At 35.9% G+C, this 25,884-nt stretch overlaps 1 protein-coding gene, 2 long non-coding RNA genes and 1 pseudogene across 4 annotated transcripts; all 4 read right to left on the bottom strand.

The window, feature by feature from the left end:
• Positions 1-874: 874 nt before the first annotated feature.
• Positions 875-1,238, bottom strand: LOC126783907 (cysteine-rich repeat secretory protein 38-like; annotated as a pseudogene).
• Positions 1,239-3,324: 2,086 nt separating this feature from the next.
• Positions 3,325-8,381, bottom strand: LOC126782478 (SH3 domain-containing protein 2-like). The gene is made up of 10 exons (XM_050507733.1): positions 8,217-8,381; positions 7,298-7,420; positions 7,145-7,214; positions 6,903-7,054; positions 6,544-6,645; positions 6,137-6,337; positions 4,607-4,669; positions 4,341-4,493; positions 4,149-4,223; positions 3,325-3,795 (listed from the first exon to the last, which is right to left on the bottom strand). Exons 1-10 carry the CDS (start codon positions 8,274-8,276, stop codon positions 3,679-3,681), a joined length of 1,116 nt encoding a protein of 371 aa, XP_050363690.1. The 5' UTR covers positions 8,277-8,381; the 3' UTR covers positions 3,325-3,678.
• Positions 8,382-12,357: 3,976 nt separating this feature from the next.
• Positions 12,358-14,671, bottom strand: LOC126784427 (uncharacterized). 2 transcript variants are annotated; one of them, XR_007670925.1, is made up of 4 exons: positions 13,086-14,671; positions 12,921-13,007; positions 12,782-12,821; positions 12,358-12,703 (listed from the first exon to the last, which is right to left on the bottom strand). It is a non-coding gene; the product is annotated as an uncharacterized LOC126784427 (long non-coding RNA). The 2 variants fall into 2 exon arrangements; XR_007670924.1 differs by having other exon boundaries at positions 12,921-14,671.
• A 1,560-nt stretch (positions 14,672-16,231) lies between these two features.
• Positions 16,232-18,385, bottom strand: LOC126784428 (uncharacterized). The gene is made up of 4 exons (XR_007670926.1): positions 18,204-18,385; positions 18,051-18,100; positions 17,434-17,528; positions 16,232-16,638 (listed from the first exon to the last, which is right to left on the bottom strand). It is a non-coding gene; the product is annotated as an uncharacterized LOC126784428 (long non-coding RNA).
• Between the last annotated feature and the right edge of the window lie 7,499 nt (positions 18,386-25,884).

The raw sequence follows: 25,884 nt of genomic DNA, 5'->3' as shown, positions 1-25,884 counted from the left end.
GATATCAAGTAATCGAACTGAGTCGTCTGTACGTGCATGGCAGCATGCATGGGCGTTTAAATCAAATTAACGTATAATAGACAAAGCACTCACAATGCAAAATGCTTATGCTTTCTTTCTCTTCGTTAATTCGCATGGACATTCCGGTTAACGGGGAACTAGTGCGTTGGCAGCTGATCAATTGAGGCACCACCGCTCTTTGGCTTGATACGTAATTGGCCGGGGTGCAAGCTAGTCAAATTGAAGTAGTCCCTGCATGCAACTGGCTTGGACCCAAATGACATGGGTAGGGCTCTTGATGGAATAATAAGTGGATCAAGTGACATGACTGACATCGATCTACATAAACTTAGATTGGTTTCCTGGAACTCTGAGAGCAAGTTAATTAAGAAAGGCAGCCATGCATCATGTATTCATGTTGGTCATGCATCGCGTAGAGCTAGCTTAACTAGAGGGCCGGAGGCTCTGTAGGCTGTAGCTACTAGCAGGCTTGTAAGAAGGGACAGCTCTTTTTGGAGCGACTGCACATTGTCCCAGTTTATTTCCCTGTTATATATGGTAATGAAATTTCATGCAAATAAAGAAAAGAAGATATCGATCTTACGTACAAGTAAGTGAAGTAACTATGTCTCTGACAGATATATGTATCAGTGTCGATCTGTTACGCAGAGCTCCATTCTCATAGCATCTCACAAAGCACCCTTTTCGATGCAAATAATTCACTCAATCAACAATCTGGTAGGTTTAGTACGTAATTTAATTACTGTATCATTTATTCATTTATTTTATCTATAGGCATATATAGTCTGGATTAGGGAATACATCAATTTCACATCACAAGTTCATTCAGATGTATAGTAAATTAGCAATTGGTCTATGTCCCATCAAGACACTTCTTACAATCTGGGGCTGAGAGGTCCCTAGTGCACGTAGCCAGACCATATAGTGTTGTGAATGTATCAAGCTGTAGCTCACCAGTTGCGTAAAACGTCGCAGTAGCAGCAGCCTCAGAAGCTGCAATAGCTAATCCACTCGACAATTCCTTTACTCTCTCATTAAATAGTGTGGGATTTTCTACTTCTTGCACGTTCCACATGTACGTAGAGCTTGTTTGTGTTATAAATTTTCCCAAAGAAGCCCCCATTTGGGTACTTTAAGAGGCAGTGGTTTTACCATATTATGGCTCCTTTGCTGTTCGGGCAGAACTCTCTAATATCTTTGCTTGCTTCAACCACACAAGTAGTGCAATTTCACTCGAGACATCGCCTTGGCAAAAGTGCTAGGCCACCAGAGGCGGACCTAAGAGAGAGCAGTCCCAGTTTCTGCTGGGCAGAATTTGAATGGGTCAGTCGTGTTTTTAAATTTCTGCTGGGTAGACTTTGAGAAAGATAAGAAGGAGAGAGTGAGAAGTTAATAATTAATGGGGGAAATAGAGAGCAAAACATATATGGTGAGTGTTTGTGATTGATTGCAATTCTATTATTTTCCAATCTAAACTGATTAAATATGTTATTAATTATAAGAAAATAATTGTTGCCGAGTCATAATACGTACTTCATCCAAACAGTGAGAAAAAACCACACATTCTAACTTGAATTACTGCCAAAAATGAACTATTAGTACCTACATCCCATGAATTGTAATTTCCAACTACTTTAATCCTATTTTCTGAATTTTGTTTACTAAATTCATGAAATATAGAAGACTTATTATGTAGATCTAGTGAGTGTTGAGGAGATTGTCTTGCATTTTCTTTTTTCAGTCCAACTTAAATTTCTATACACAAACCTTAATTTTTTATTTTTTGATGTATACTAGATAAAAATCGCGTTTTGACTTATCAAAAATTTTAGTCATTCTTGATTTTTTGTAAAAAAAATTTCCGCTCACCTATCTTTCAAACCGTAGATCCGCCACTGTAGGCCACTTGCTTTGTTTTGGCCACCACGAGTCGAAGCAAGGCTAAAAGGAAGCACCGAAGGATGAGTGGATGAAAAGACAGAAGACTAAGAAAACTAGAGGGAGAGTTTTGAAGCACAACATATTGATCTTGGATTGGAGTCTCGGTTTGAGTGTATAAGCATATATATAGGCAATGCCTGGAATTGAAATTATTGACTTTGTTATTTGGAAATTAGGAACCTATTCTTTCATGGAATGCTGACTTTTTCCTTCAGAATGTTTCTAGTATATATAATATAACTAAACCAAATGTCTAGGATATCACATATTCAATCCATTCTACTAGAATGAATGAATTGTAGGTTCCTGAAATTGTATATTGTGGAAGCTATTTGTGCCATTGAAGATATATGTCAGAGAGTGAGCATGTGTCCAAGTTGAAAACAAGGTCACATTGCATGTAAACTTTAAACTTTGACCCAAGCTATGAAGGCAAAAGCTTGTGCATAAATGGAGTTGAAGAAGTGTTTTTCTGGAAGCTAAACATTTCTCTGCACACGCCGGATGTGATTTATTCAAACCATGGAAGTAAATTTTACCTGAAAGTACAACAAAACTGGTGAGTCATACCAGTGACTGCAGTAACACAATGTCAAGAATTGGTTCTGGCTTTCTGCAATAACAGAATGATTCTGTTGATTATATACAGTTTCTGCTTCCATCATCTATATAGGGGGAACTCTCTTATGCTGTGTCAGAGTTTTGACAATCCGCGGATACAAGTTCTGAACAGCTTATGTGTAGAAGTGCTTCCAAGGTTATCTCTTTCTTTATTAAGCATTTCAAAGCTTGCCCTTTCCAAGCATTATTTCGACCATTTCCGCTTGACTCTGCAGCTGCAACATGAAGAATGTTCCAGCCTCCATTGTCATGCCTCTTTCGGAGTCTGAGCATAAGCTAATGATGCAGAAATTCTTGAATCATTTTGACGTGGCGAAGATAATTCGGAGTTAAATGTTTTGTGTGTGAATTGTGAAGGGTGATCCCAGCTTTGCAGTTAGCAGTTAGCAGTAGTGCAGTACTACCAGGTACCCAGCTAGTCACTTATCTCCAAGAAGTTAAAAGCCTACTCACTACTAATATTTCATTCATCATTCAGGATTAAAATCACAAAGATAAGAGAAGGATTTGTAGTGCCAAAACATTTAGTACTTCAGGCTAACAGAGATTAATAAAGCACATCTCGCAGAAAGTTGTCACGAAGGAATTAAGAAATGCATGCTGCAAGAGCAAAAAGTTGGGTTGGGATTATTGGAATGTCACTAATTACAATACAAGTCCTGTGTTGTCATACCAAATCTACAAATGTCATATCCTTAACTGACACACAACTGGTACTATTTGGCCTTCTATTCTTCTTGGGTAATCATGCATATCAGAATACATTCCCAAAGTCACTCAAATCCGATATAACCCTAATTGCAACTAAAAAGTGGAATGAAGTCCTAGCGACATGTATGACTAACAACAAATACAGGTGAGTTTTCTATCAACAAAGGATGACCATTTTTGTAAATCAATAAATAATGGGGACTCATATTGATAGGTAGACAAAGAACAGTATCTATATCACAACAGAGGTGAGGATGTGCCAATTTCCAGTTGAAAGAAGGCAAGCTCCACCTTTGAGAAAAATCAAAACAAAACCATACACAACAAACAGAAGAATAAGAAACAAACTGCTCGTAGGTGGAACTCATTACTCATCAGAAAACTTTAGAACACTTCAGCCACCTTGCTTGCAAGAACTCGTTCCCGTCTTTCAATATATCCAAATGGGAACCAACCTGCTTTGCCTTTGCATTCGCCTTCTGCCCAACCATTGTTGGCTACCTGTTAAAAACACAGACAAATTATCATGAGCATTCATATTAACAGCAAGAAGTCAAACGAAAGGCAACAGGCAACCCAAAATAGAATACAATTTGAACCTAACAATAGAAAATTATCTGTGCACAGTTATTTCATTCAAACCTTAGCTTGTCTCAACCTAATAATCTGAACTGGGTCTGGGATCCAGTCATCATACAATTTTTTTTCTTTTTGAAAAGCCAGCATCATACATTAATTATCAAAGGCTAAAACCATAATCAATTTTTCATATATAGATTACATTGTTGGTTTGTCCGCATTGGGTCACTCCTAATTCAAGTCAGATTAATGATATTTGAGCAATGAATGTAAACCTTTCGAACAACAACATAGTCACCAATTGATAAACTGAGCTCCACGTCAGATACAGCTTGATATGTAAACATAGCCTGCAATAGATTAACAAGTAAGACAATATAAATCAATACAGCTGTGGTATACACTTCTACTGGAGAAATTGCATCACTCAGACCATAAACAATGAGAAAATTTCTTTGATTACGAACCTCCCCCAAGAAGTAACTCATGCCGTCTGACAATCCATTATGTGTATGAGAAGCATATATACCATTGACTTCCTCATAAGGTGGGGGTGGAGGCATGCTGTTGTCAACAATGGGGCTAGGAGGTGCTTCAATACGTTGTCGTTCTGATACCATCTATCATTGAAAGAACATTTATAACAAATATCATTATTTAATGCAGAAATCAAGTATTGGAGTCTGTATTGATGAAGAAACCATCATTTCTGACTAAGATGAAGATGACATACCTCTCCTTCAAGTTGATCTAGTATCTGAAGGATCCTTTGATGATAAGTACGCTCTGCCTCGACCTTCAGTCATGAGCACATTCGATGAGAAGAATTATTACACCAGTTAAAAGATGAAAAGAAGTTCATGAAAGCAGTTTAAATTCCAACATATTTACAGTTCTTCTACTCAGAAGCCCAACATACTAGAAATCTGTAATCTGTTTCAAGACTTGACATAAATAGAGGCAAATGTGCAGTTAGTATATACTCTTGGTGATTAGGGAGCCTAAACTGCGTGGTTCTAGTTTCTTTTTTTCCTTTTCATTCTGGTAAAGTTCATATTCTCACAAAATATTAGAAGAATCAAGAATCCACACCTGAAATAATTTCGACTAAATCAAAAAGAAAAATACAAAGCATCCAACTTAGAAGAAACTTTGCAGATCATTAATCCACTACCTTTCAGTTTCACAAAATGGAACACAGATTTACACCCATTATGGCTGTTAAAGCCAAGATAGACCTGAGGACCTGTTCTATATCCTCCTGGAAGATCCAATTTTGCTATTTAATCAAATTACCTATATAAAAGCCAAAAGACTGCAATTGCACATGGGTTTTGCTATTCTCCCAACCTTGCACTTAATAGAGGACAGCGGCCCTTTGCAGATCCCAGAAAATATCAGCACCACAAAATCATTGGACCCAATCTGTTCAGCAATAAAAGAGCAACCAAAGCCACTGTAGGTACTTCCTCTCGTCCATTTTCTTATAAAATGGAAAAGCTGATCTTTTCAATGGGGATTTTATAGTGTAAGGCTGGTGAGTCACAATTAGATTTATATCCTTCTAAAACACAGGTCTGAAAGAACATAGAGCCCCAGGCTGTCTAATATAGCCAGTACTCTGTAACCATGCACACCTATCGAGCAATACAGAATTGACACTGTTCTTTACGACTGTATATGCCACTCAAATATCCCCTATCACCACACCCTCCAGTCCCCAGTCCCCACCTTCACTTTGCGGATTCAAAAATAGAAACCCATAACCTTGAAGCAAATCCTTCCAATGGATTCTAGTTGACCCTCTCATATGTTTATTTGCATTTCTATTAAGTACTAACTAAACATTTGCTTCCGCTCACACTGCCACATGAATAACAATTTATCTAAAACTCCCAGGCACTTAGCAACCAGATCACCAACCTTAAACCTCCTAATTTTTTTTTTAAGTCAGGAAACTTATAAACGTATCATCGAGTGTCCCTTCAAATCTTCTCATGCACTATCCAAATTACATACCTCATTAGATTATCTGCCACTCTAGCAAAGCCTTTAGGAATTTTGATACAGACATGTACACAGGGATGCTCCCCTTTACGCAACTGCTTTTATAAGTGCTATCTCATAATAAACTTCTCTTAGGTTGGAATACAGTTTATGTCTCTTTACCGATCTATAATTTCTATCTCAACAAAAGTTTGTTTCTCATTCAAACTAAATAACAGCAAACACTCATCAAAGAAATTAAAAGAACTTGCATTACCATTGCAATTAGTCTTTGGAGAGTCAATCTCTGTTGTTGAGCCTCGACTGCGGCCATTGCGGCAGCTGCTTCCTTCCCTAGTATTCCCATATTTGACTTAAGATCTTGCAACTTTGCTTCTGATGCTTCTAGTTTCATTACATCCACAGAATTGCCTGGTGTTTCCCTCACTTTTGCTTGGCGTCTGGAAACTTCAATAGCCTGTCTAGGTTCAAAAGAGAACACAATGACGTGCTTGTAATAGAAAGTTTATAGGGTTTACCGTTTTCAGTTGCATGCATATAATTATGAGGAACATCAATTAAATGCAATACATTATAGTGATACAGTCCAACCAAATGTTATTGCACGAATACGAAGGATTAAACACAATCAGAGAGTATTTGGTAATCAGAATTTAAAGATACCTGAGCTTCAGCTTCTTGTCGCACTCTGTCGTATCGTTGAGCAAGATGCCGAGCATCTTCCAATGGAGCGCCCATTACCATTGCTCTTAATGGCTCCGCCACCTGATAACAGTTATAAATCCACATCATAAGATAGTTCTGATAGCAGTTAGGAGGAAGAACTATTCGAGATACATCTTAAGGACAGTCCTAAGTAGGCTTCAAAATGCATTTAGAGGGTTAAAGTTTATCAGTCAACCAAATAAAGTCAAATATGCAACTGTATTATTCCTTCCACTACATACTGAAGAGCATTAAAAAAGATATTCTGCTAATTTACTTCAGATAATTATTGTATAACTGCAGAAAACATATCAAACCTGTGTGCCTAGAGCTTTCAACAGAGTCCCCAGCTCCTTCTCCATTTGAGCGCGAGCACGTCCATAGCTTAATGAAGCTCTTGATAAAGTACTACCATTAGTACATGTATTTTCAGCTCCATATTTCCTGCTATCTTCAGACAACTTTGTTCCTAGAAAGAGAGGCTAAAGTTAAGACTATAAATCTTTCGCCTTCAGAAAATATTATACTTGACAAATGACATAGGTATTGCCAAACTCACCTACTTCAACCTGTTTGGATCCAATGACTATATATCCCTCCACGCCACGAACAATATCCCTTTGATAATGCTAAAACATGAACCAAGTATTCCTTGAGTAAGAGGTCAAAAAGTAAATTAAATTTGATAAATGCCATACAGAAAATAGGCAACCTTTCCAGCACGTGTTGATATGTAAAGCTTCTCAAGTTTCTGATGCTGCACTAGTTCTGCTTCATCAGTAACTAAATTATCTGAACCTCCAATTCCTCCGGCTCCAAACTGCTTGAGTACAGCCTAAAGTAACAACAAATGTAATCAGCATGCTTCTTTTTCTCCAATACAAAATGAAATGAAACTGAACTTTTCTCACTGAAACTAGCCATGTAATTTTCTCGTTGAGAAAAATGGAAAACTGTTCCCACTAGCAAAGACATATGCAAACAAATTAGAGGGATCAGAGCTGAAAATGCACCAGGTTCCCAACTAACACGATGTGTTCATTATCTTATACATTATGAAACATATACATACGAACACAACTACATGTATGAGAAACGAAACACGAAGGAGAGATCTATACCAGCCTTACAACAAAGGCACCAACATATGAAAACTTCGTAATTGGTCAACTTGTCATCGAATTTTGTGACTGAATACATATACCATATTTACAGATGCTTAAAAATTAGTTGGCAGGCACAGATTTCACATTAGGTTGCAAAAATGAATCAAATATTCAAAATTTATATGTTCTATATATTTCCTTTCCAATTTCCCAATCCACCCAATTAAGCATATCATTACCCAAGCATGTTCAAAGATCAATACACAAAACACGATCACCTCATTACATGTTTTGAGCTCTATCAAATCTGAATACACACAAAATTGTACAAAAGTTTGTAACTTTGAAAAGAGAAGGCATTTTGTGGGATCATACAATGTGAAAGACAAATAAAAAATTTGAAACCCAATACGGAAAACACATTGCCAGAAGAAAAAGATTATGAATAAATGATTTGGAGAAAAGATTTAAGAGATTGAAATGAAATGGATCCAGCAGATGAATGTGGGAGAGAGAGAGAGAGACCTGTTGTTGGCGAGCGACCTGTTCGCGGAGCCTGGAGGCGTGCTTTCTGATAGCATCCATTCAGAATCAGCCGAGCTTTTTTTTTTCTGGGTTTTGAACTTTCAAAATATATGCAGAGAGACCCACTTCAAACCTCAGAGTGGTTCTTTTTTGAACAACTTTGGAGTGCTTTTGATTGGTCTCCTGTTTTGGTGATTTGGTCCCCTTGCCATATGTACACAAGGAGTTTCACCTATTTTTCTCTTAGGTTTTTTTTTTTTTGCTTGTAAAAATTGATCTTTCAACATGATCGGTAACATCACCTCACGGACTAACGGAAAAATGAAAATATCTGAAATAACTTAAGAGCAACTTATGACATGTTTGGCATGGTAACGTTTTTTTTTCTAAAATAACTTTTAAAAAATTAAAACATAAAAATGAGAATACGAAAGAGTGAAAGAGAAGAGTAACGTTAAGGTCGCGTTCGTTTATCGTTTCCAAATACTATTTTTTATATTTCAAATATATAAAAACAGTTGTAAATTGCATTCGGCAAAAGGATTCCTAATTCACCAGAAACTCTATCTTAAAAACAAAATCAGTTTTACACTATCTTTTCCAAAACGAGATATTAGCGTATTCCATATATTCTGAAAACAAAATCCTAAATTTAAAAAAACGCGGGACAGCGATTTTGGGAAAAGTTGAAGAGCGAGATATTCATTTGACGTAAAAGAACGGAGAAGGAGGTTTGCGCACTCGAAGGCTTTATCTGTTTACTTCACGACTATATATATTCATCGATTCATTCGGCTCTGTTATTTTGGAAAGAACGAGAATTTTCTTTGGACTTTATAGGTATTAGGTTTGCCTTTCATTCTGATTTAGTCTCATTCACAATTTGCTTTTGTTACAGGAAAAGGTTAGTGTTGATTCTACTGGCCTGCAAAAGGGATGGAGTTTATGTCACGACCCCGAAATTTTCGAGTGTTAAACTCAAAATCGAAGCCATGAAATAAAAACTCTAAACAAAATTCAAATTAATCGAAATCATCTTATAGTCACATCGTATCATAACTGAGTTCATAGTACATCTCAGTTGATTTGATTATTACAAAACCCGTTTAAAATTCAAGCATTATAACAAATGAAAATGTAAAATCCTCTCAATCCTCACCACAAATAGAAATAATGAAACTTCGAAATCTTCAGAGTAGCCCTCTAATTCTGCTAATCCACACCTGTAGAGTAAAACAACAGTATAACACGCATAGTAATACAAGAGAAAAATACTGAAAACATTTAATTATAAATGAACTCATGAGTCATAGGACGGCCCATCTGAATGTCCAATAATATCTGAAAATATAAGTGTTCATGAGAAATTGGGCAACCCATCTGTTTACCCGAATACATTTATAATCATGAGACCCACGTACTCATCTGTTACCCCTCATGCAGTACGCCGTCAGACATTGGGCAACCCACCTGTTACCCAATATCACAAAAATATAGGTACTCATAAGCAAGTAACACATCTGTTACCCCTCATGTGGGAGGTCGGGTCGAGAGGGGGAGAGCGACTGCAGGGAGAGAGAGAGAGAAATTTTTGTTTTTGGAATCTAGGGTTTCCAAAATCGGAAACCAACTTCCGTCGTCAATAACTTTCACATACAATGTCCGATTAAAGTGCATGACATGTCCACAAAATCGTATCGATGAGCTCTAAAACTTCCATGAAGGATGCTTTCAGAGACGAGCGACGGAGTAAAAGTCGACTCCCGTGTCGCGGAACCGTAACGTTTTTAACTTTTAAATTTCCGAAGTTGGTTTTTGTTTCGTTTGACCTCGACGAGAAAACGAAAAATGCGATTTATTCAATTCTCAATTTAAATGAGTTACAAGAATTTTTACAATGCGAACCCGAAAAATCGGGGTATTACAGTTTACTTCATTCATCCCTCTGTCTAGATTTGTTCTGATTTGCCAAGAATAATGTTTCGAATTTGTTTAGAATATATGCGTTGATATAATCTGATAGATTGATATAATATACTGTTGTGTATAGCAAGAATAACGATAACTATACAATTCCACGTTTGCTTTGGTTTGGATTGTGTGTGATATTTGCCGAATTCAGATTAATTAAGATTATGGCATGTATGTTATAGCAAATGCATGTATTGTTTTTGTCTGTTCTAGATTTATAATAGTTTCTATCAAAGAAAGAGTTAGGTCTGAGTAGATATTGGCTGCTATATGGACTTTATCAAAAAACAAGAGGATATTGGCTATGGACGAGCATGAGTGCACACTGCACACTACATGCAGTAGACATATGATAACTTTGAGAGACTTTTGACTTTATAGTACGTATTTGGATTTTGACACAAATGATATGCTTTAAGTTGGTATGTGTTTCCTGTAGAGTTTATACTACATAGTAGTTGGGATCGAGTTGATTGGTATATGTTCAGTATGCTTATTTTTGTTGAGTTTTACTGGTTTCTGTAATAAATTTGACTGAAAATGGTGTTCAAGGAATATGGCTTCTAATGAAGTTAAAGTTGATGACAAGGTCAAATGGTCTGTTAAGAATGAAGGCAGATTCATAAATTCATTCGTTGCACGAGCACGTGAAAAAGGGAGATATGCAATCATCTACTTTCAAAAAGAAAATTTGGACATAAATAAGTGAAGAGTTGTTTGCTGAAACTGAAAAAAGATACATTGTGCCACAACTCAAGTCTAAATTCAATAGACTTCGTAAAAAGCAATGTGAAATTTCTGATTTGATTGAGCATACTGGATTTGGATAGGATCCTAATGCAAACACTGTTACCGCATCAGATGACGTATGGGCTACATATATTAAGGTATACTCAAAGTTAATGTAACGTTTGACTATTAATATGAAATTAGGTGATTCTGCTTTAAATAAAAAATTTCTTTTTTATTAAGAAAGGCTTGGAACATTATGACATTTTAGGGGAAATATTTAATACTACTACTGCAACGGGTCAACTACATTATGCCTCTAGCCAACTCCCTCCCAACTCAAATGATGAGCGCGAGTTAGAGAACAAATTTCTTAGTAATGGAGTTCACATTAATCTTGATGATGATTTTAATGCTCAGAGTGAGACAAGAGGAAAAAGAAAAGCTATGACAGATGCTCCATCTTCAAATCGCCATACCAAAAAATGACACAAAATGGAAGCCTATTTAGAAATTTGTGGTGAGGTGATGAAAGAAAAACTACAAGAAAGAAAAGAAAACAAATGCTACAGAGAATAAGGAGAAGTACTTCATTGAAGAGTGTGTCCAGATTATGGAATCATTGGGAGACATTGACAATGCAACATTTATCAAATTGATAAACAAGCTTGTAACTGTTGAATGGAGGAGACTTTTCCTTAATTACCATGTCAGATGGAAGAAGAAGAAGAGCTTGGCTAGAAGCTCTTTAGAATCCTTATTTGCATTGTAGTTGTCTTGTTGCTTAGTATTTTGTCTTTGTTGCTTGGATTATCATTTTACTAGCCTTCATGCCCGTGCGATGCATGTGCGGAAGGGCCGCGCTCACGTGTGCATATATATATTTTTTTCATTTTTTTTGTTAAAGGATCAATATTACGTACATTGAAATTATATCAATAATCTCGTCGATTTGAGGATAATTTAAACTTCAATGAGCACATGCGTATATAAGTTTTTCACTTTAGCTGTAACAATAACTTTTAATTCTCATTGATCACTAGTTGCACATTATTAAACAATTACACATTTAAATATTTTAAAATGTATTTAATTAATCAAACGGTATAACATAAAATATTTGTACAAAGACAGGTTTGTCTAAATATACACAATTTAAATGGTTGGAACCCGTGAAAGGCTAGGTCATCACGCACATTATTAAACACATTTAAATATTTTAAAATGCATTTAATTAATCAAACGGTATAGCATAAAATCTTTGTACAAAGACAGGTTTGTCTAAATATACACAATTTAAATGGTTGGAACCCGTGAAAGGCTAGGTTATCACGCCTTTTAGTCTACTTAAAATAAAGACATTGTCTCATAAATTATAGCAAACTGATGTATATACGTATATATAAAGATGTACAACTATGTCACGATAATCAGTCAACCACCCGTTTGTTAACAGTCGTTGCTCAGACTACAAATGTAGAGTAGCTAGAACATAAGAAAGTGATCTTGGTCGCCCATAAATGAAATGAAATAATTTTATTAAGTAGAGCACGTACCATGCATTTAGATAATTCATTTAATGCCACACTCTTACTTCAATTATCCAAAGAGGAGACGTATGAAATAAAAATTGTTAGACATTATAGTATTTGATCAAGTATAGTATATGTATCAATTAATCTCATACTTACCTCAAGAATACGCTTCAACACCTCTATGCGCTTGAACTATTTCATACACTTCAGATCCTCTATACGCTTCATCTTCCTCTCATGCTCGATGTAGAACTTTAAGAATAAACATACAGTTCTTTGTGATTTTTTTTATTAACGTTCCATATCAAATTAGCAGACAAATTTCAATACCTTATCTAGGACACTTTGGTTCACTTGATGAATTGTTCTCCTGCTCGTATATTAAATAACATTGATGAGTATACATATAACAGTATTTTTGTTGAAATTATTTCAAGCACAATGAATAAATTTGTATCATAGTATATACCTAATTCGCCAAACTTTTTTCCATGTTTGTTTGATTTGAGATCTTGTGCAAGTCTTCACTTCCTCCTTAGCATTTTCGTACCGCAAGCTGTAGTTTTCACATGCAAATACAATTAAATATGTTTCAAATATATATTTGAATTGAAAGGAGATGCAAAATACATACTGCTCTTCTTTCTTTTTGTTCCACTCTTTGAGAATCAATTTCCTTAGATCAACAATATTCAATTACACCCATATTCTTTTGCAGTGACCAGTTGAGTAGATTGAAACACCATCGATAATATTCTTTTTTTGATTTTGCCTTCCGCCAACCAGATAAATACAATGAAACACGTCTCCTGACACCAGCATTCACCCTTTGACTTCTTTTCTTAATTGGGAAATATCTTCCTTGCAGTGTTCCTATAAATAGAAAGAAGTATTGTACGTTAATAAGTCAACTCCACTCTCATAAGCTCAAAATAGGGGATAACTTTTATTTATTTTTATATAGAAAGGTGGTTAAGTAATTGAATAACAACGAAAACAAAAATGTAGTAAACATAAATAATAGCATAGAAACAATCATGCATGGACAAAGTAATGAATAACACTATGCAAATATAATTTTATTTAATTTCGCTTACATTCCTCATCCGTAATATCCCGGAAATTTATAATTATTTTATAATTATTGTTCGGATATATTTAAATTGGTGGTGATCCGATTATATAGTACGAGGGAGAAAACAAAAGTGTTTGATTGATTTATACACAGAAACGTTACCGTGACGGGTCAAGAGTTGACTTTTTATCCGTTAGGAATATCAGAAAACTTCATTCATGAAAATCGTAGAGTTCGTCAATACGAATTTGTGGACATGCGGCACGCCTAAAGTGGAGTTCGTATGAATAAGTTACGAATCAAAAGGTATTTGGACATTTTTGAAAAATAGTATAAATAGGGGAACACTGTTCACCCCCGAAAAACCCAGATTTTTCCCTCCCGAGCGGCCGACTTTGGCCCGCCAGATCTCCGTCGTCCGGCCACCATAGAGTGGCGCACCGGTCCCGTTTGAAAGGTTGTAGCGTTCCTTGTCGATTGGTGGCAACGTCACCCGCCATCTCGCCGCCGTCTGGGAGCGGTGAAGCCCAGAAGTTCTCCTGAAAGAGCACATTTTGTCGAACTACACCTCGCCGGATCTCCCTCTTCCGGCCACCAATCGGTGAGATTCTTGTCCCATTTTGAAGGTCTCCTTCCATAATACAAACCCTCCAAACCATTTAACCTAAATCGTTTTGTGCTAAGAGAATCGAAGAAAAGAAATCATATGTTTTAAATTGGGGCTTTTCAATTTTTGTTAAATTGAAGCGTTTAGGCTCGAAATTGAACTTTATGGTGAACTAAAAAGTTGTTATGAATGTCATTTAGATTGTGGTGATGAAATGTAGTGGTCATTGGTGGTGGTCGGAAAATAGTGGCAGCGCATGAACAGTAATTGTGAACAATGTTCGTCAATAGTGTTATGTGAACAGTAAATCACGAGCAGTGTTTAGCTGTAATGAAATCGTCACCTGATATTTTACGTATCGTTTTCTAAACATTTTATCATGCTATTAGGTGACCGACGAAACGAGTGAGGAAATTAATTTTGGTGTCATGGCAGTTACATGCAGGAAATAAGGTGAGTAAACCTCACAAGGATCATCATGATCGAAGTAGTGTTATAATTATTGAATTTAGTTTGAGTTGTTAATATAGTCGTTGCATCACTATCTTATAAAGATTATTCTAAAAATATTTTTTTGTTTAAGTTACGTAAACTTGATCATCGTCTACGGTTTATGGGTAAGTGAAACACTTTAATAAATGATTTTAAAAATATTTTAGTGATTATGGACTATGGTGAATGTGAGTAAATCTCACTATGACAAGTCTACACTTGGCGGTGACTTATATGTTTGAATTATTAAAAAGAGTTTTTTTCACCAATAGTCCCTCAACTCTGGTGTACCTACCAATGTGATACCTCAACTCTTAATCGTACCAATGTGATACCCAGACTCTAGTATTGCTATCATTGAAGTACTTCCGTCAGTTTTTTTCAACTTCTCCGTCATCTTGGTGACGTGGCAAGTACGTGAGGCCCACAAAGAGGGTTAAAAGACAAAATTAACCCCATCTAAGAGGAGCAATGTTTTTCCCGCCCTTTACCTTGAGAAAGACACCCAACAATTCCAATTTTGGCGCCAATTTTTCATCCCTACTCCTTAATTTGTGTCTCTTATCTAAACTAAAGAACTACCGCCAACCAGTCGACCACAATCTGATAAAACCTAGATCATTCTCATTTTCTATTTTTACCCTAGCACTTGTTAAACTAACAGAATAAATATAGAAATTTATATGGAACATCTCATTTCCACAATCTCATAAGAATATAGAAACGCATAACTTAACGAAATTCAAATACATGTTTAAGTACCATTAGTTCTTACAAGCAAAAATCATGGCAGATCAACATAAAAGGTGGCAACTAATGGTACTTAAACATGTATTTGAATTTCGTTAAGTTATGTGTTTCTATATTCTTATGAGATTGTGGAAATGAGATGTTCCATATAAATTTCTATATTTATTCTGTTAGTTTAACAAGTGCTAGGGTAAAAATAGAAAATGAGATTGATCTAGGTTTTATCAGATTGTAGTTCTTTAGTTTAGATAAGAGACACAAATTAAGGAGTATGGAGGGAAAATTGGCGCCAAAATTGGAATTGTTGGGTGTCTTTCTCAAGGTAAAGGGCGGGAAAAACATTGCTCCTCTCAGATGGTGTTAATTTTGTCTTTTAACCCTCTGTGTGGGCCTCACGTACTTGCCACGTCACCAAGATGACGGAGAAATTGAAAAAAACTGATGGAAGTACTTCAATGATAGCAATACTAGAGTCTGGGTATCACATTGGTACGATTAAGAGTTGAGGTATCACATTGGTAGGTACACCAGAGTTGAGGGACTGTTGGTGAAAAAAACTCTATTAAAAAAGAGTGAACTGTGACATTTATATAATATAGTGGGTTGTATATGTGTACAAAAATTGTAAATACGATACATATATATGGATTGCTATATTATATAATGTTTCGGTTTTATTTCAAATGTGAGATTATAATTTTGTGACTATATTTATATTGTTGTGCAAGAGTCGTTTGGTTGTAGTACAATAAACATGTGCTGATTGTTTTATTGTACGTGGTTTTAACATTTAGTCTTGTTAAAACGTTTTCTGGTTTTCGAACGTTGTGGCAGTAATCAGAACCAAGCCTTGGCCGGGTGTCAGTTACGATCAGTTAGAGCTCTAGTTTGTGTACCGGTGTACTGCATGAGGGGTAACAAATGGGTTGTCTGGGTCTCATGAGTACCCATATTTTAAATGATTTTGGATAACAAAATGGGTTGCGCAGTGCATGTCGGTGTAATGCATGAGGGGTAACAGATGAGTACTTTGGTCTCATGAGTACCCATGTTTTAAATGATTTTGGGTAACCAGATGGGTTGCCTAGTGCCTGTCGGTATACTACATGAGGGGTAACATATGAGTTGCCTAGTGTCTGTCGGTGTACTGCATGAGGGGTAACATATGGGTAACTGAGTCTCATGAGTACGTAAACATGACCTTTATGATTAGCTTACTCCCTGGATTCCTTTATTTGCGCAACACAATTGTAGAATTCACACCTGATTAAAGAAAACTGGCATGTATGAGTATACACAAATAGAAACATATATCAATGCATATGTGAGTAACCTACGAAATGGTTGCAAAAGTATGAGTAGCTCATATGATGTTGCAGCAGCGAAGTTGCCTATCAACAAAATTTGAGTGAGGGATGGTTAGATAGAATAATGCATTGATCATAAATTGAGAATGTTGTGAAAACATTCATCAAAATTATCATCTCCAACATGGCACAACATGGTCTGGGGTAATAGGCTACTCATCATATAACCCTCACAGACGTAAATGGAAACGTAGATATGCAATGACCAAGAATCAAGGTACAAAGATAGCAAGATATTATCAATACAAAGTGATCTAATCATGGCTAATTTTTTCAGTCACAACTGATCAAAGACTGCTCCAATTTGATGATGATGATACACACTACTACATTCTAAATACAATGATAATACTTGCCCAGATACCACATAAAAATTCATTAGTTACGTAAAAAGACACAAACATTTATCTTGGTACTTTTCACAAACACCTGGTGTGCATTTCTTAACACACTGATTCATAGAAAACATCTACAACTGGATGAGCTCTGTGAGCATTAGGAGTGAAATATGCAATGAAATGAAGCACTACAGATCAGGAAAATTGAATTATAAGAATTGATCTAATCATCGTATGAGTTAATTTTACAAAGGGATGATGATACACACAATACTGACATCTAAGTGCCCAGGTTTAATTCTAACCACTTCTAATCATCAGAACGGGAAGCTTAGAGAATGATCAAGTCTTACCTTGCACCCACGGAACTTGACAATTAACCGATGAGAGAGAGAGGGGACCTGGCCTCTCTACAAACAACTTGGAATGCCAATTCTAGCTAATAGCCCTACAAATGGACAGAAAACAAAAGCATAAGAATCCTTTTAATTGATCACACACCTCCCAATCCTCTTAACAGCCCTGCAAGCATATTACGCATATATAAAGATATGATATAAATTGAAAGCTGAGCTTGAAACTTAAATTATTCTCTAATTGTATCATAGTAGATATGTTTACAATTCTGATATTCATGCATTACTTGCTTGTACACACAGAAGCTTTATTAGATTGTAGTTTTCTTCTATTTACAGCTCTAAAATGGATAGCTAGATAGATTCTGAAAGAACTTCTTGCTTACTCAATTGCCATCACTTTAAAGAAAAAACATGAAGCTTGAACTAAGGATAAGGATATGAAGCTTATATACAATAGATTTTAAATATTTAAAAACGATTTAAAAGTGTTCTATGCGGTTAGATAGATAGATTAGACGAACAACATAAGGAATTAGAATTCTGACCTCTTTTGCCTTAAGTTGTGCTGCAACACCCGTTTGTTCCAATGCATCGAATGGTCTACTACCCACCTCCCAATTGCAACTAAATAGGTGTAATCTTCAATTTAACCATCCAATGACTGCAATTTGGTCATAAACAAAGACATACGAACATGAACTCCTCAATTCATCGCAGAGAGGGGGGAAAATTAAATGAAGGAAAAAAAAACTCAATTGGTAAACCTGTAAGAGCTAAATGAGATGAACCCAAAAGTGAATTCGTCTCTTTCTCTTCGTTCCGCCGCTCTTTCTCTTTGTTCGGTTGTAATTTCTTAGCTTGCAATTTGGGAGAGAGGTGTGTAGCTTGTGATTCGAGAGTAATGATATAGCCATCTCTTTTCTCATATCGTGGCTTGGCTGAGTGGCAGTTAGGGAAAAACTTGCGTACAAACTAGTATGTATGCGTGCGTCCGAATTTTTATTTATTTGCACACTTTGAGAATATAAATACATGATTTCAACCGTTCAAAAGTTTAGTTTATTACTAAATATCATGTTTGCAAAAAATTGATATAAACAAAAATCGTATTCATAGTCGATTGCATCAAACAAATTGACGGTTGATCATGAGACTACTAACTTTCACCATAACCGTTCATTTGTTTGATGCAATCGACAAAGCAAACGATTTTTGTTTATGTTGATCTTTTATAGAAATGATCTTTAGTAATAAACTAAACTTTTGAACGGTTGAAATCATGTATTTATATTCCCAAAGTGTGCAAATAAATGAAAGTTCGGACGCACGCGTACATACTAGTTTGTACGCAAGTTTTTCCCTGGCAGTTATCCTTAAGATCGGAGATCGTGGGGAAGTTGAGATGAGTGGTCGGGTGAGTTTATTCGTAGCCCACTCCTGCTCTCGTATTAATTTTTGGTTTTGTTGCTTTAGCTTTACGAACTAGCCCTTGCGTTTTGTTTGTGAGATATAGACGGTGGAAGGGCAAATCTGAGTGTTCTTAATTTAGTGATTTATGCAAGTGCCCACACTTTATAGTAGTAGAGATTACGTATAAGTATTATTCATTGTTTTTATATATATGTATTACAAGAGAACCTTGCACGATGACAAATGTTAGAAATTGCAGAAAGATTGTGGCGGATGCAGAATGAAATAATTGTATATTATTGAATGATATGAGGGCATATATATATATATAGGCATTACATCACTTGAATTCCGCAGGATTCGGAGTCCTGAGATACGAATCTATCTGTAACAGGAAACCTAATAAGGCTAAGACACACACAATGGTATAATAGTAATTTTTCTAGAACAGTGGCATGATTTTATCCCTCATCCTTAGAAATGGCTATTTTATCCTTCACCTTTAAATCTTTGATGTACTTTTGTTGGATATTATTTTAAATTTTATATTTATAATTTATATACCGAAACATTTTCCATTTTCATTTTTAAAAAATTGTTTTACAAATTTAACAGCCGAATGCATTCTCAAATCCAGATGCACTTAATTTAATCATCCATTTTTATTTTAGAAAACTGTTTTAAAAAAAACTATTTTGCAAAACGTAAACGAACAGGCCCTAATGTTTTCACTTTTGTTTTGTGAAACTTTAAAATATTCTCTATTTTTTGCTTTATGAAACTATTGTAGTGAACACGTTTTTACCCATATGCGTGTATGAAACGTTACCAAGTGACTTCTAAACTATTCTGAAATAGAAATCGAAAATGAAATTCAATAATCAATAAAACATAAATGTCGAACAAATCTAATTTGTAAGTGAAGGGTCGTGAACTCACGACCGACTCGTTGTCTCATGTCCCTCCTACGCAGAATAGGGTCCTCTAAACACATCCACACTACACTAATATTTGGTTATGCTCAATCACCTCCACCTCTTCCATGGGTGGCACACCAACCGAAGCCAACAAACCCTCCTCACATAGATGGTTCCTACATGGAGAAAGCGAGGCATCAAGCCACCGACTGTCAAATCTACCGCTAGAGAACCTTGACTAGAATCAACGCAAGAGCCACAACAAAGCCCTGAACCAGGTCGGCAACATCACATGACAACAAACTCTTCAGTAGCAGGAGACCCAACTTCCATGGATGCACGTCTTCAGCCTTCTCAAACAAGGAATAAATGAAGAAAATCAAGCATATAGTTTTGTTGATATGTTGGTTATGTGTTTAATGTTGATATATGAGTAAATGATACCAACAATATCTGACTTTTTTTTCATTCTAATTTTTCATATCTCACCCTTTTGATAATATTAGAATGGTGTCTCACCTTTGAAAGTATATATTAGAATGGGATCTAAAACTAGCACTTCCGTTAAAGTTAACAGATTTTCTTTTTATTAACTTCAAGTAATCCTTATCAGCTATCAGACATTATCTGAAAAATAACTAGTCTTCAACATGCCAAAAATTTTTTACCTAACGATCTCATGTCTACGGTTACTTAGATTTAGCGGAATCACTGCTGATTTATTCATGAAAGTGTTTAGACAGATTGAAACAAAATACCATAAGTAAAATTAACATAAGTAAAAAACAAAACTTAAACCAACAACACTTAGATCCACTCTTAGGCGGTAGTCCGCCACCTGGGGACTTAAGGGTATAAACACAAAGACGGTGTTATGGGCTCACAATATATTTTATTTATTTAGACATTAATACAAACTAAAACCCAGAACCTCAACTATGAGGTAAACAGTTAAAGTTGTTTAGCTATTCATGACTGAAATAAATACAACTTACTTATAGCACAAGTACTCCACACCAAATTACAACAGTAGGAAACTTCACAAAGCACTTCTTACACTTAGACTATAATATACACTCACACTTTTCCCACACTATTCTAAAGCTGAACTTCTCCCTGAAGGGGGGATGGAACTTCACTCAAGTTTTCTCTTGATTTTTATTTTTGATGCCCCTTCCACTACAAGGGTGAGCTTCCTTTTATAAACTCTCGACTCCAAACTACATTTAAAACTTAGTCAAAAATAAGTGGACGACAAGGAATTTTATCTTGATAACTTTACTTTTATCAAAACAAAGTTGTGTGTCTTTATGCGTCGGCAACACTTTTATTAAAAAAAATTTGGAGTTTTATTAGAGTTTCTTTGAGAGTTTTAATATATCTTCTGACAGAATATATTCTTCTATGTACTTGATAAATGGTACCTCAGTATTATGGAGTAGTTCTAGTAAGCTTATTTCTAAAATTCTCTAGTTTTCTTAATTTTTTCTTTTCTTTTTGTAATTCTTTATAAGTTATTTTCCAAAATACTAGATAGTCTAATTGAGTATAAACTGATTCAATAATTTCAAATAAAAATAAATATTTACTTTTGAGTACATAGGTTAGATCTTAGCTGAATAATATTAAAATAAACAAACATAATTATGGGCCTATTATGCTCTATCAGTAAAACTTAACGGTGTTAACGGAATTAACGATTCTATATACCAAAATGATATAAGGAATGGGGAAAATGTGAGATACCCTTTGTGTCATTATCCTTTGTATCATTATCCCTTGATATATATGCATGCATGTTGTTAATTGAGCTCATGTCCAAAGCTATCGAGAAAGATGATACTCAAAAACAGGTCGGGCCTTACATTATCTATGTGTGTCGTTAACTGAAGAGGATTCTGCTGTAATATTCTCATGCATTTTCGAGCAATAAGTTAATAACGAGTACTCGATTAGCGAGTCCAATGACGCCCCTGCTTTTGCCACCTTCATCTTTCCCTCTCTACGGATAAGTGATAACAGTTTCGATTATTACCAAAAAATTTGGATCGATTGGAATTTGAAGTTGGGGAAGTTATTGTTTTGGAGGGAAAATATGAAGCCATGCAGGAGATGACTTTGTCATCCAAGTGATCCAACTATTACGCACTACTGCACAAACTCTTGATCAAATTCTATGAACAGCTATTTCCTGGAATTTTAGCGCGTTCCCTTCTTACATTAGGACTCACCCATCGTTCCTTTTTCTTCTCCCATTTGAATTCATTGATCTTTCCTTAACCCATATGGATTCACCCAATCTTTTTTTGTTAAATAGGAAACATGAGCGTTTCTATTCTAAGTGTTCTCTTGTTCTCTTATTCTTATGCTTCAAGCGTTTCAAACATCAATCATTTCATTAAGTCTTTGTTCACAACTCTATAGGAATTTTGTCTAAATCTCAAATGGTTACCCAGTTGGGTTCCGTTTTCATCCCACGGAGGCCGAGCTTGTGGGTTATTATCTTTGGGTGACCAGTTCCACTCAGATGTCATCTTCGAGTATTTTCAATTTTACGATGAAGAACCGTGGGTTGTTTGGGACAAGAATGGTGGTTTGGAGGATGGAGAACCTGTGTTTTTCTTCACGAAACGCAAAAGATTGAATCCCAAAAGCAGCCGGTTTGATCGTAAAGTTGTCTCTGGAACTTGGAGCGGGCAGTTTCCTACAAACGTTGAGGCTGGTGATCGTGTTATTGGGGTTAGAAGAGATTTTAGGTATGAGGGCGGGTCTAATCCTGATCAGAGCAAATGTTAGTTGTTGCAAGAGTATAAGTTGTGCCCCACTGATTCGTTGGTATTGTGCACGTTGAAGAAGAACCCAAGAAATCCACCGCCATCAACATCAACTACTACTGGTAGTACTGCGGCTACCAAGGTCAATGATAGAAGAGGAAAGGGATTGTTGTTGATAGTGAACCAAAAAGCACCAAAAAGGCTGAGACTTGTGAGGATCAACTATTTATTAGCTATGTCGTTGATAATCCATATGTGGAAGAGAGGAGTCATGAGGATCAAGATCATCAGCTGATGCAGGGTGTTGAGGATCAAGGTTATCCTGAGGTCTATATATGATCTTACACAAAGCCATGACACTTCGTTTTCTGTGGACTTCTTTGAACCAATTCCTCTAGATGTTCAGGATCCTGATCTATACTTCTAGTCAAGTGAGTTTCAGTCTCGATCAGGATCAACCACATGAAGGTTGCAGCTTCACGAGCTCCTTTTCCACTGAATTTCAAGAACAAGGACAGTTGGGCGAAGAATCTATATGTAAATACATATATTGAACATAGGTATGGAGGGTGATCATCATTCATGTCATTTCTTTAATTTTAAAATCTGAGCAGCAAATGTTAGTTGGTTTGTGCAACGCTGGTCCTACTGAAATCTTGAATATATAGATGAAGACATGAAGCTTTAATTTGAGTAAGAGTGCAATATCCAGAAATTTATAATTATTTTCTAATTATTGTTTGGAGATATTTAAATTGGTGGTGATCCGATTATATATTACGAGGGAGAAACCGAAAGTGTTCGAGCGATTTTTACTCGGAAACGTTACCGTGAGGAGTCAAGAGTTGACTTTTTATTCGTTAGCAATCTCAGAAAACTTCATTCGTGAAAGTTGTAGGGTCCGTCAATACGAGTTCGTAGATGCGCGGCATGCTTTAATCGGATGTCGTATGTGAAAGTTGTTAGCAACGGAAGTTTGGTTTCTGATTTTGTAATTAGTATAAAAGGAAGAAGAGGAGATTAGAAATTAAGAAAATCAATTCGGTTACTGTTCACATGAATTTTCCCTCTTTTTTGCCAAATCTTTCTCCGGCCATATCTCCGTCGTCCGGCAACGGAATTGAGTGAGACCGGTGGCGTTGGAACCGTCTCTTCGTCCCCTACTGATCTGAGTTAGTGTTTGGGAGAGATTCGAGCTGTTTGAAGCCCAGAAATGAAGAACAAAGCAGCTGTCCCGTTTTGAAGAAGTAAGGAGAACTCATTCCTCCGACAACCAATTAAGATGATTCTTCTTGTGTTTTGAAACTTGTAAGATGTATATCAGCTCTCTAAAACAATTTTATCTATTTCGAAATAGACAAGGAGAAATGATGATTTCTTTTTCTAAGGTTTGTGGATAGTGTCGATTTTATGTTCTTCGTCGATTGGACTGTTTATGCTTGCATTTAGACTTTATTATCAGCTAGAAAGTTGTTGAAAATGTTGTTTAGATTGTCAAGGTAAATTTGGGTGTTCATTGGTGGTCACCGTAACAGTGGTAGTGCCGCTACTATTGGCGGTGTCTTGGGTCATGTTTTGGAGTAATGGTTTACTCCATTGAGGTTGCAAGTTGCTAGTGGGAGCGAAAATGTGAGTAAACCTCATGTTAAGCTAGTTACCCATAGCGGTAACTAGACGTATTTAGTATGCATTGATTATTTGTATGTTGTGAGATTGATATATATATATATATATATATATGGTGATATATATATATATATACCTTTAAGTGATAATGAGATCATGCATATAATTTTATTGTTTATATGTTGTTATATTTTATTTATAGCCTTAAGATATTGTGCGCGTTTTGTTGGATTATATTGATTGTAATAAAATGTACCTCTCGGTAAATTGGAGGTTTGTGGAGGATAATTGTATAGTTGAAGTGTATGGGTGTTTTGTTTGGCCGGAAAGGAAGAAAAATGTACCTTCCGGTATTATTGATGTTTGAATGTAGTGGTGTGAATAGTATTGATGTTGTGCTTGTATGGTTTCGCCAAGTGGCATGTGGTGAGTATCAATGTGTTTTGCCTTTAGTGGCAGCCTTGATGGTAAAATATTTATGAGTGTGTGTGTCTCGCATAGCTGCAGCCCAAGGTTGAATGTTTTGACATTGTGTTAGTGTTGGTGTACTTGTTAGCAGGGTTCTTAATCCACCAACCTTAAAATCGTTCTAAAAATATAATTATTTTGAAAATACATGGACTTGAGGACTACGGTCCATGGGTAAGTAAAACATGATTTTATTGTTATGGTTTTTAAAATGGTTAATGGTTAAGAACTATGTTAAATGATTATGATGTATGATTCTTATTTCTTAGATTTATCTGTTTGATAAGTGACTTCCTGAACTACGTTATTCTGAATGAATCACTAATTGTTCTTATGTCCAGTGTAATCTCCTGAACTAAGTTATTATGCAGGGATTACACTTTTTTTTTATCTTATTTCTTCTTGTATACGTGAATTCCTGAACTATGCTTTCCTACATGATTCATTAATTGTTTTCTTGTTTAGTGGTGTGCATATATATCATGCATGGATTGATGTATATTGTACGTGTTGTTTGTGGTGTGCATATATATCATGCGTGGATTGATGTATATTGTACGTGTTGTTGTAGTGTGCATATATATCATGCTTGTACGTGTTGTTTGTAGTGTGCATATATATCATGCGTGGATTAACATATATTGTACATGATCAGACCAAAATTAAACAAACAACCAATTAAATAAACCTATAAAAATCTAGATCGTCACATGAACTTTTCTCGAATTATATAATATTTTTCACGTCACCCTTCTTTAGATTCAAGAAGTGTCTTGCTGCTATTTACTATGGTGGGCTTGGCCAAAAAATCAAGCATAGAAATGGGTTGTGAACTGCTCCCAAGTCATCTCATTAGCTCCCCCATGCTCAACTTTGACACCATCCCACCAATGATAAGTAGCCCGGTCTAGAAAATACACTGCCATGCTCACATTTTGATTCTCAGAAACTCTTGCATCCACAAATGCTCTTTCCATTCAAGAAATCCATTCATGGGCATCCATCGCATCCCTGACACCCTTGAATTCATAAGCTCCTGCTTCCAATACCTCTTTCCTTCTCACAGTCAGACGATCATTATGATTAGGTATCTTATCTGACACTTTCCTAAGAAAGCGCTCAAGCATGCCAATCAATCCACCAACATTACTTATTTCCCCTTCCTTGAGATAATTCATAGGTCGATCCCTACGTGGAGGCATATTTAGCACCTAGGGATCACACTTGAATAAATAAAATAGAAAATAAGG

This window comes from Argentina anserina, chromosome 2 (genome assembly GCF_933775445.1).
Source record: "Argentina anserina chromosome 2, drPotAnse1.1, whole genome shotgun sequence".
Lineage (NCBI taxonomy): Eukaryota > Viridiplantae > Streptophyta > Magnoliopsida > Rosales > Rosaceae > Argentina > Argentina anserina.
This window is presented reverse-complemented; position numbering and strand designations above follow the sequence as displayed.

Bases quoted from the DNA above. Each gene is read 5' to 3' on its own strand.
- LOC126782478 (XM_050507733.1), bottom strand. From the start codon at position 8,276: ATGGATGCTATCAGAAAGCACGCCTCCAGGCTCCGCGAACAGGTCGCT. The intron at 7,055-7,144 runs GTGAGTTTGGCA...CTCTCTTTCTAG, and splicing joins ATCCAAACAGGTTGAAGTAG to GAACAAAGTTGTCTGAAGAT. The intron at 4,670-6,136 runs GTAATGCAAGTT...TCATGACTGAAG, and splicing joins TCCAAAGACTAATTGCAATG to GTCGAGGCAGAGCGTACTTA.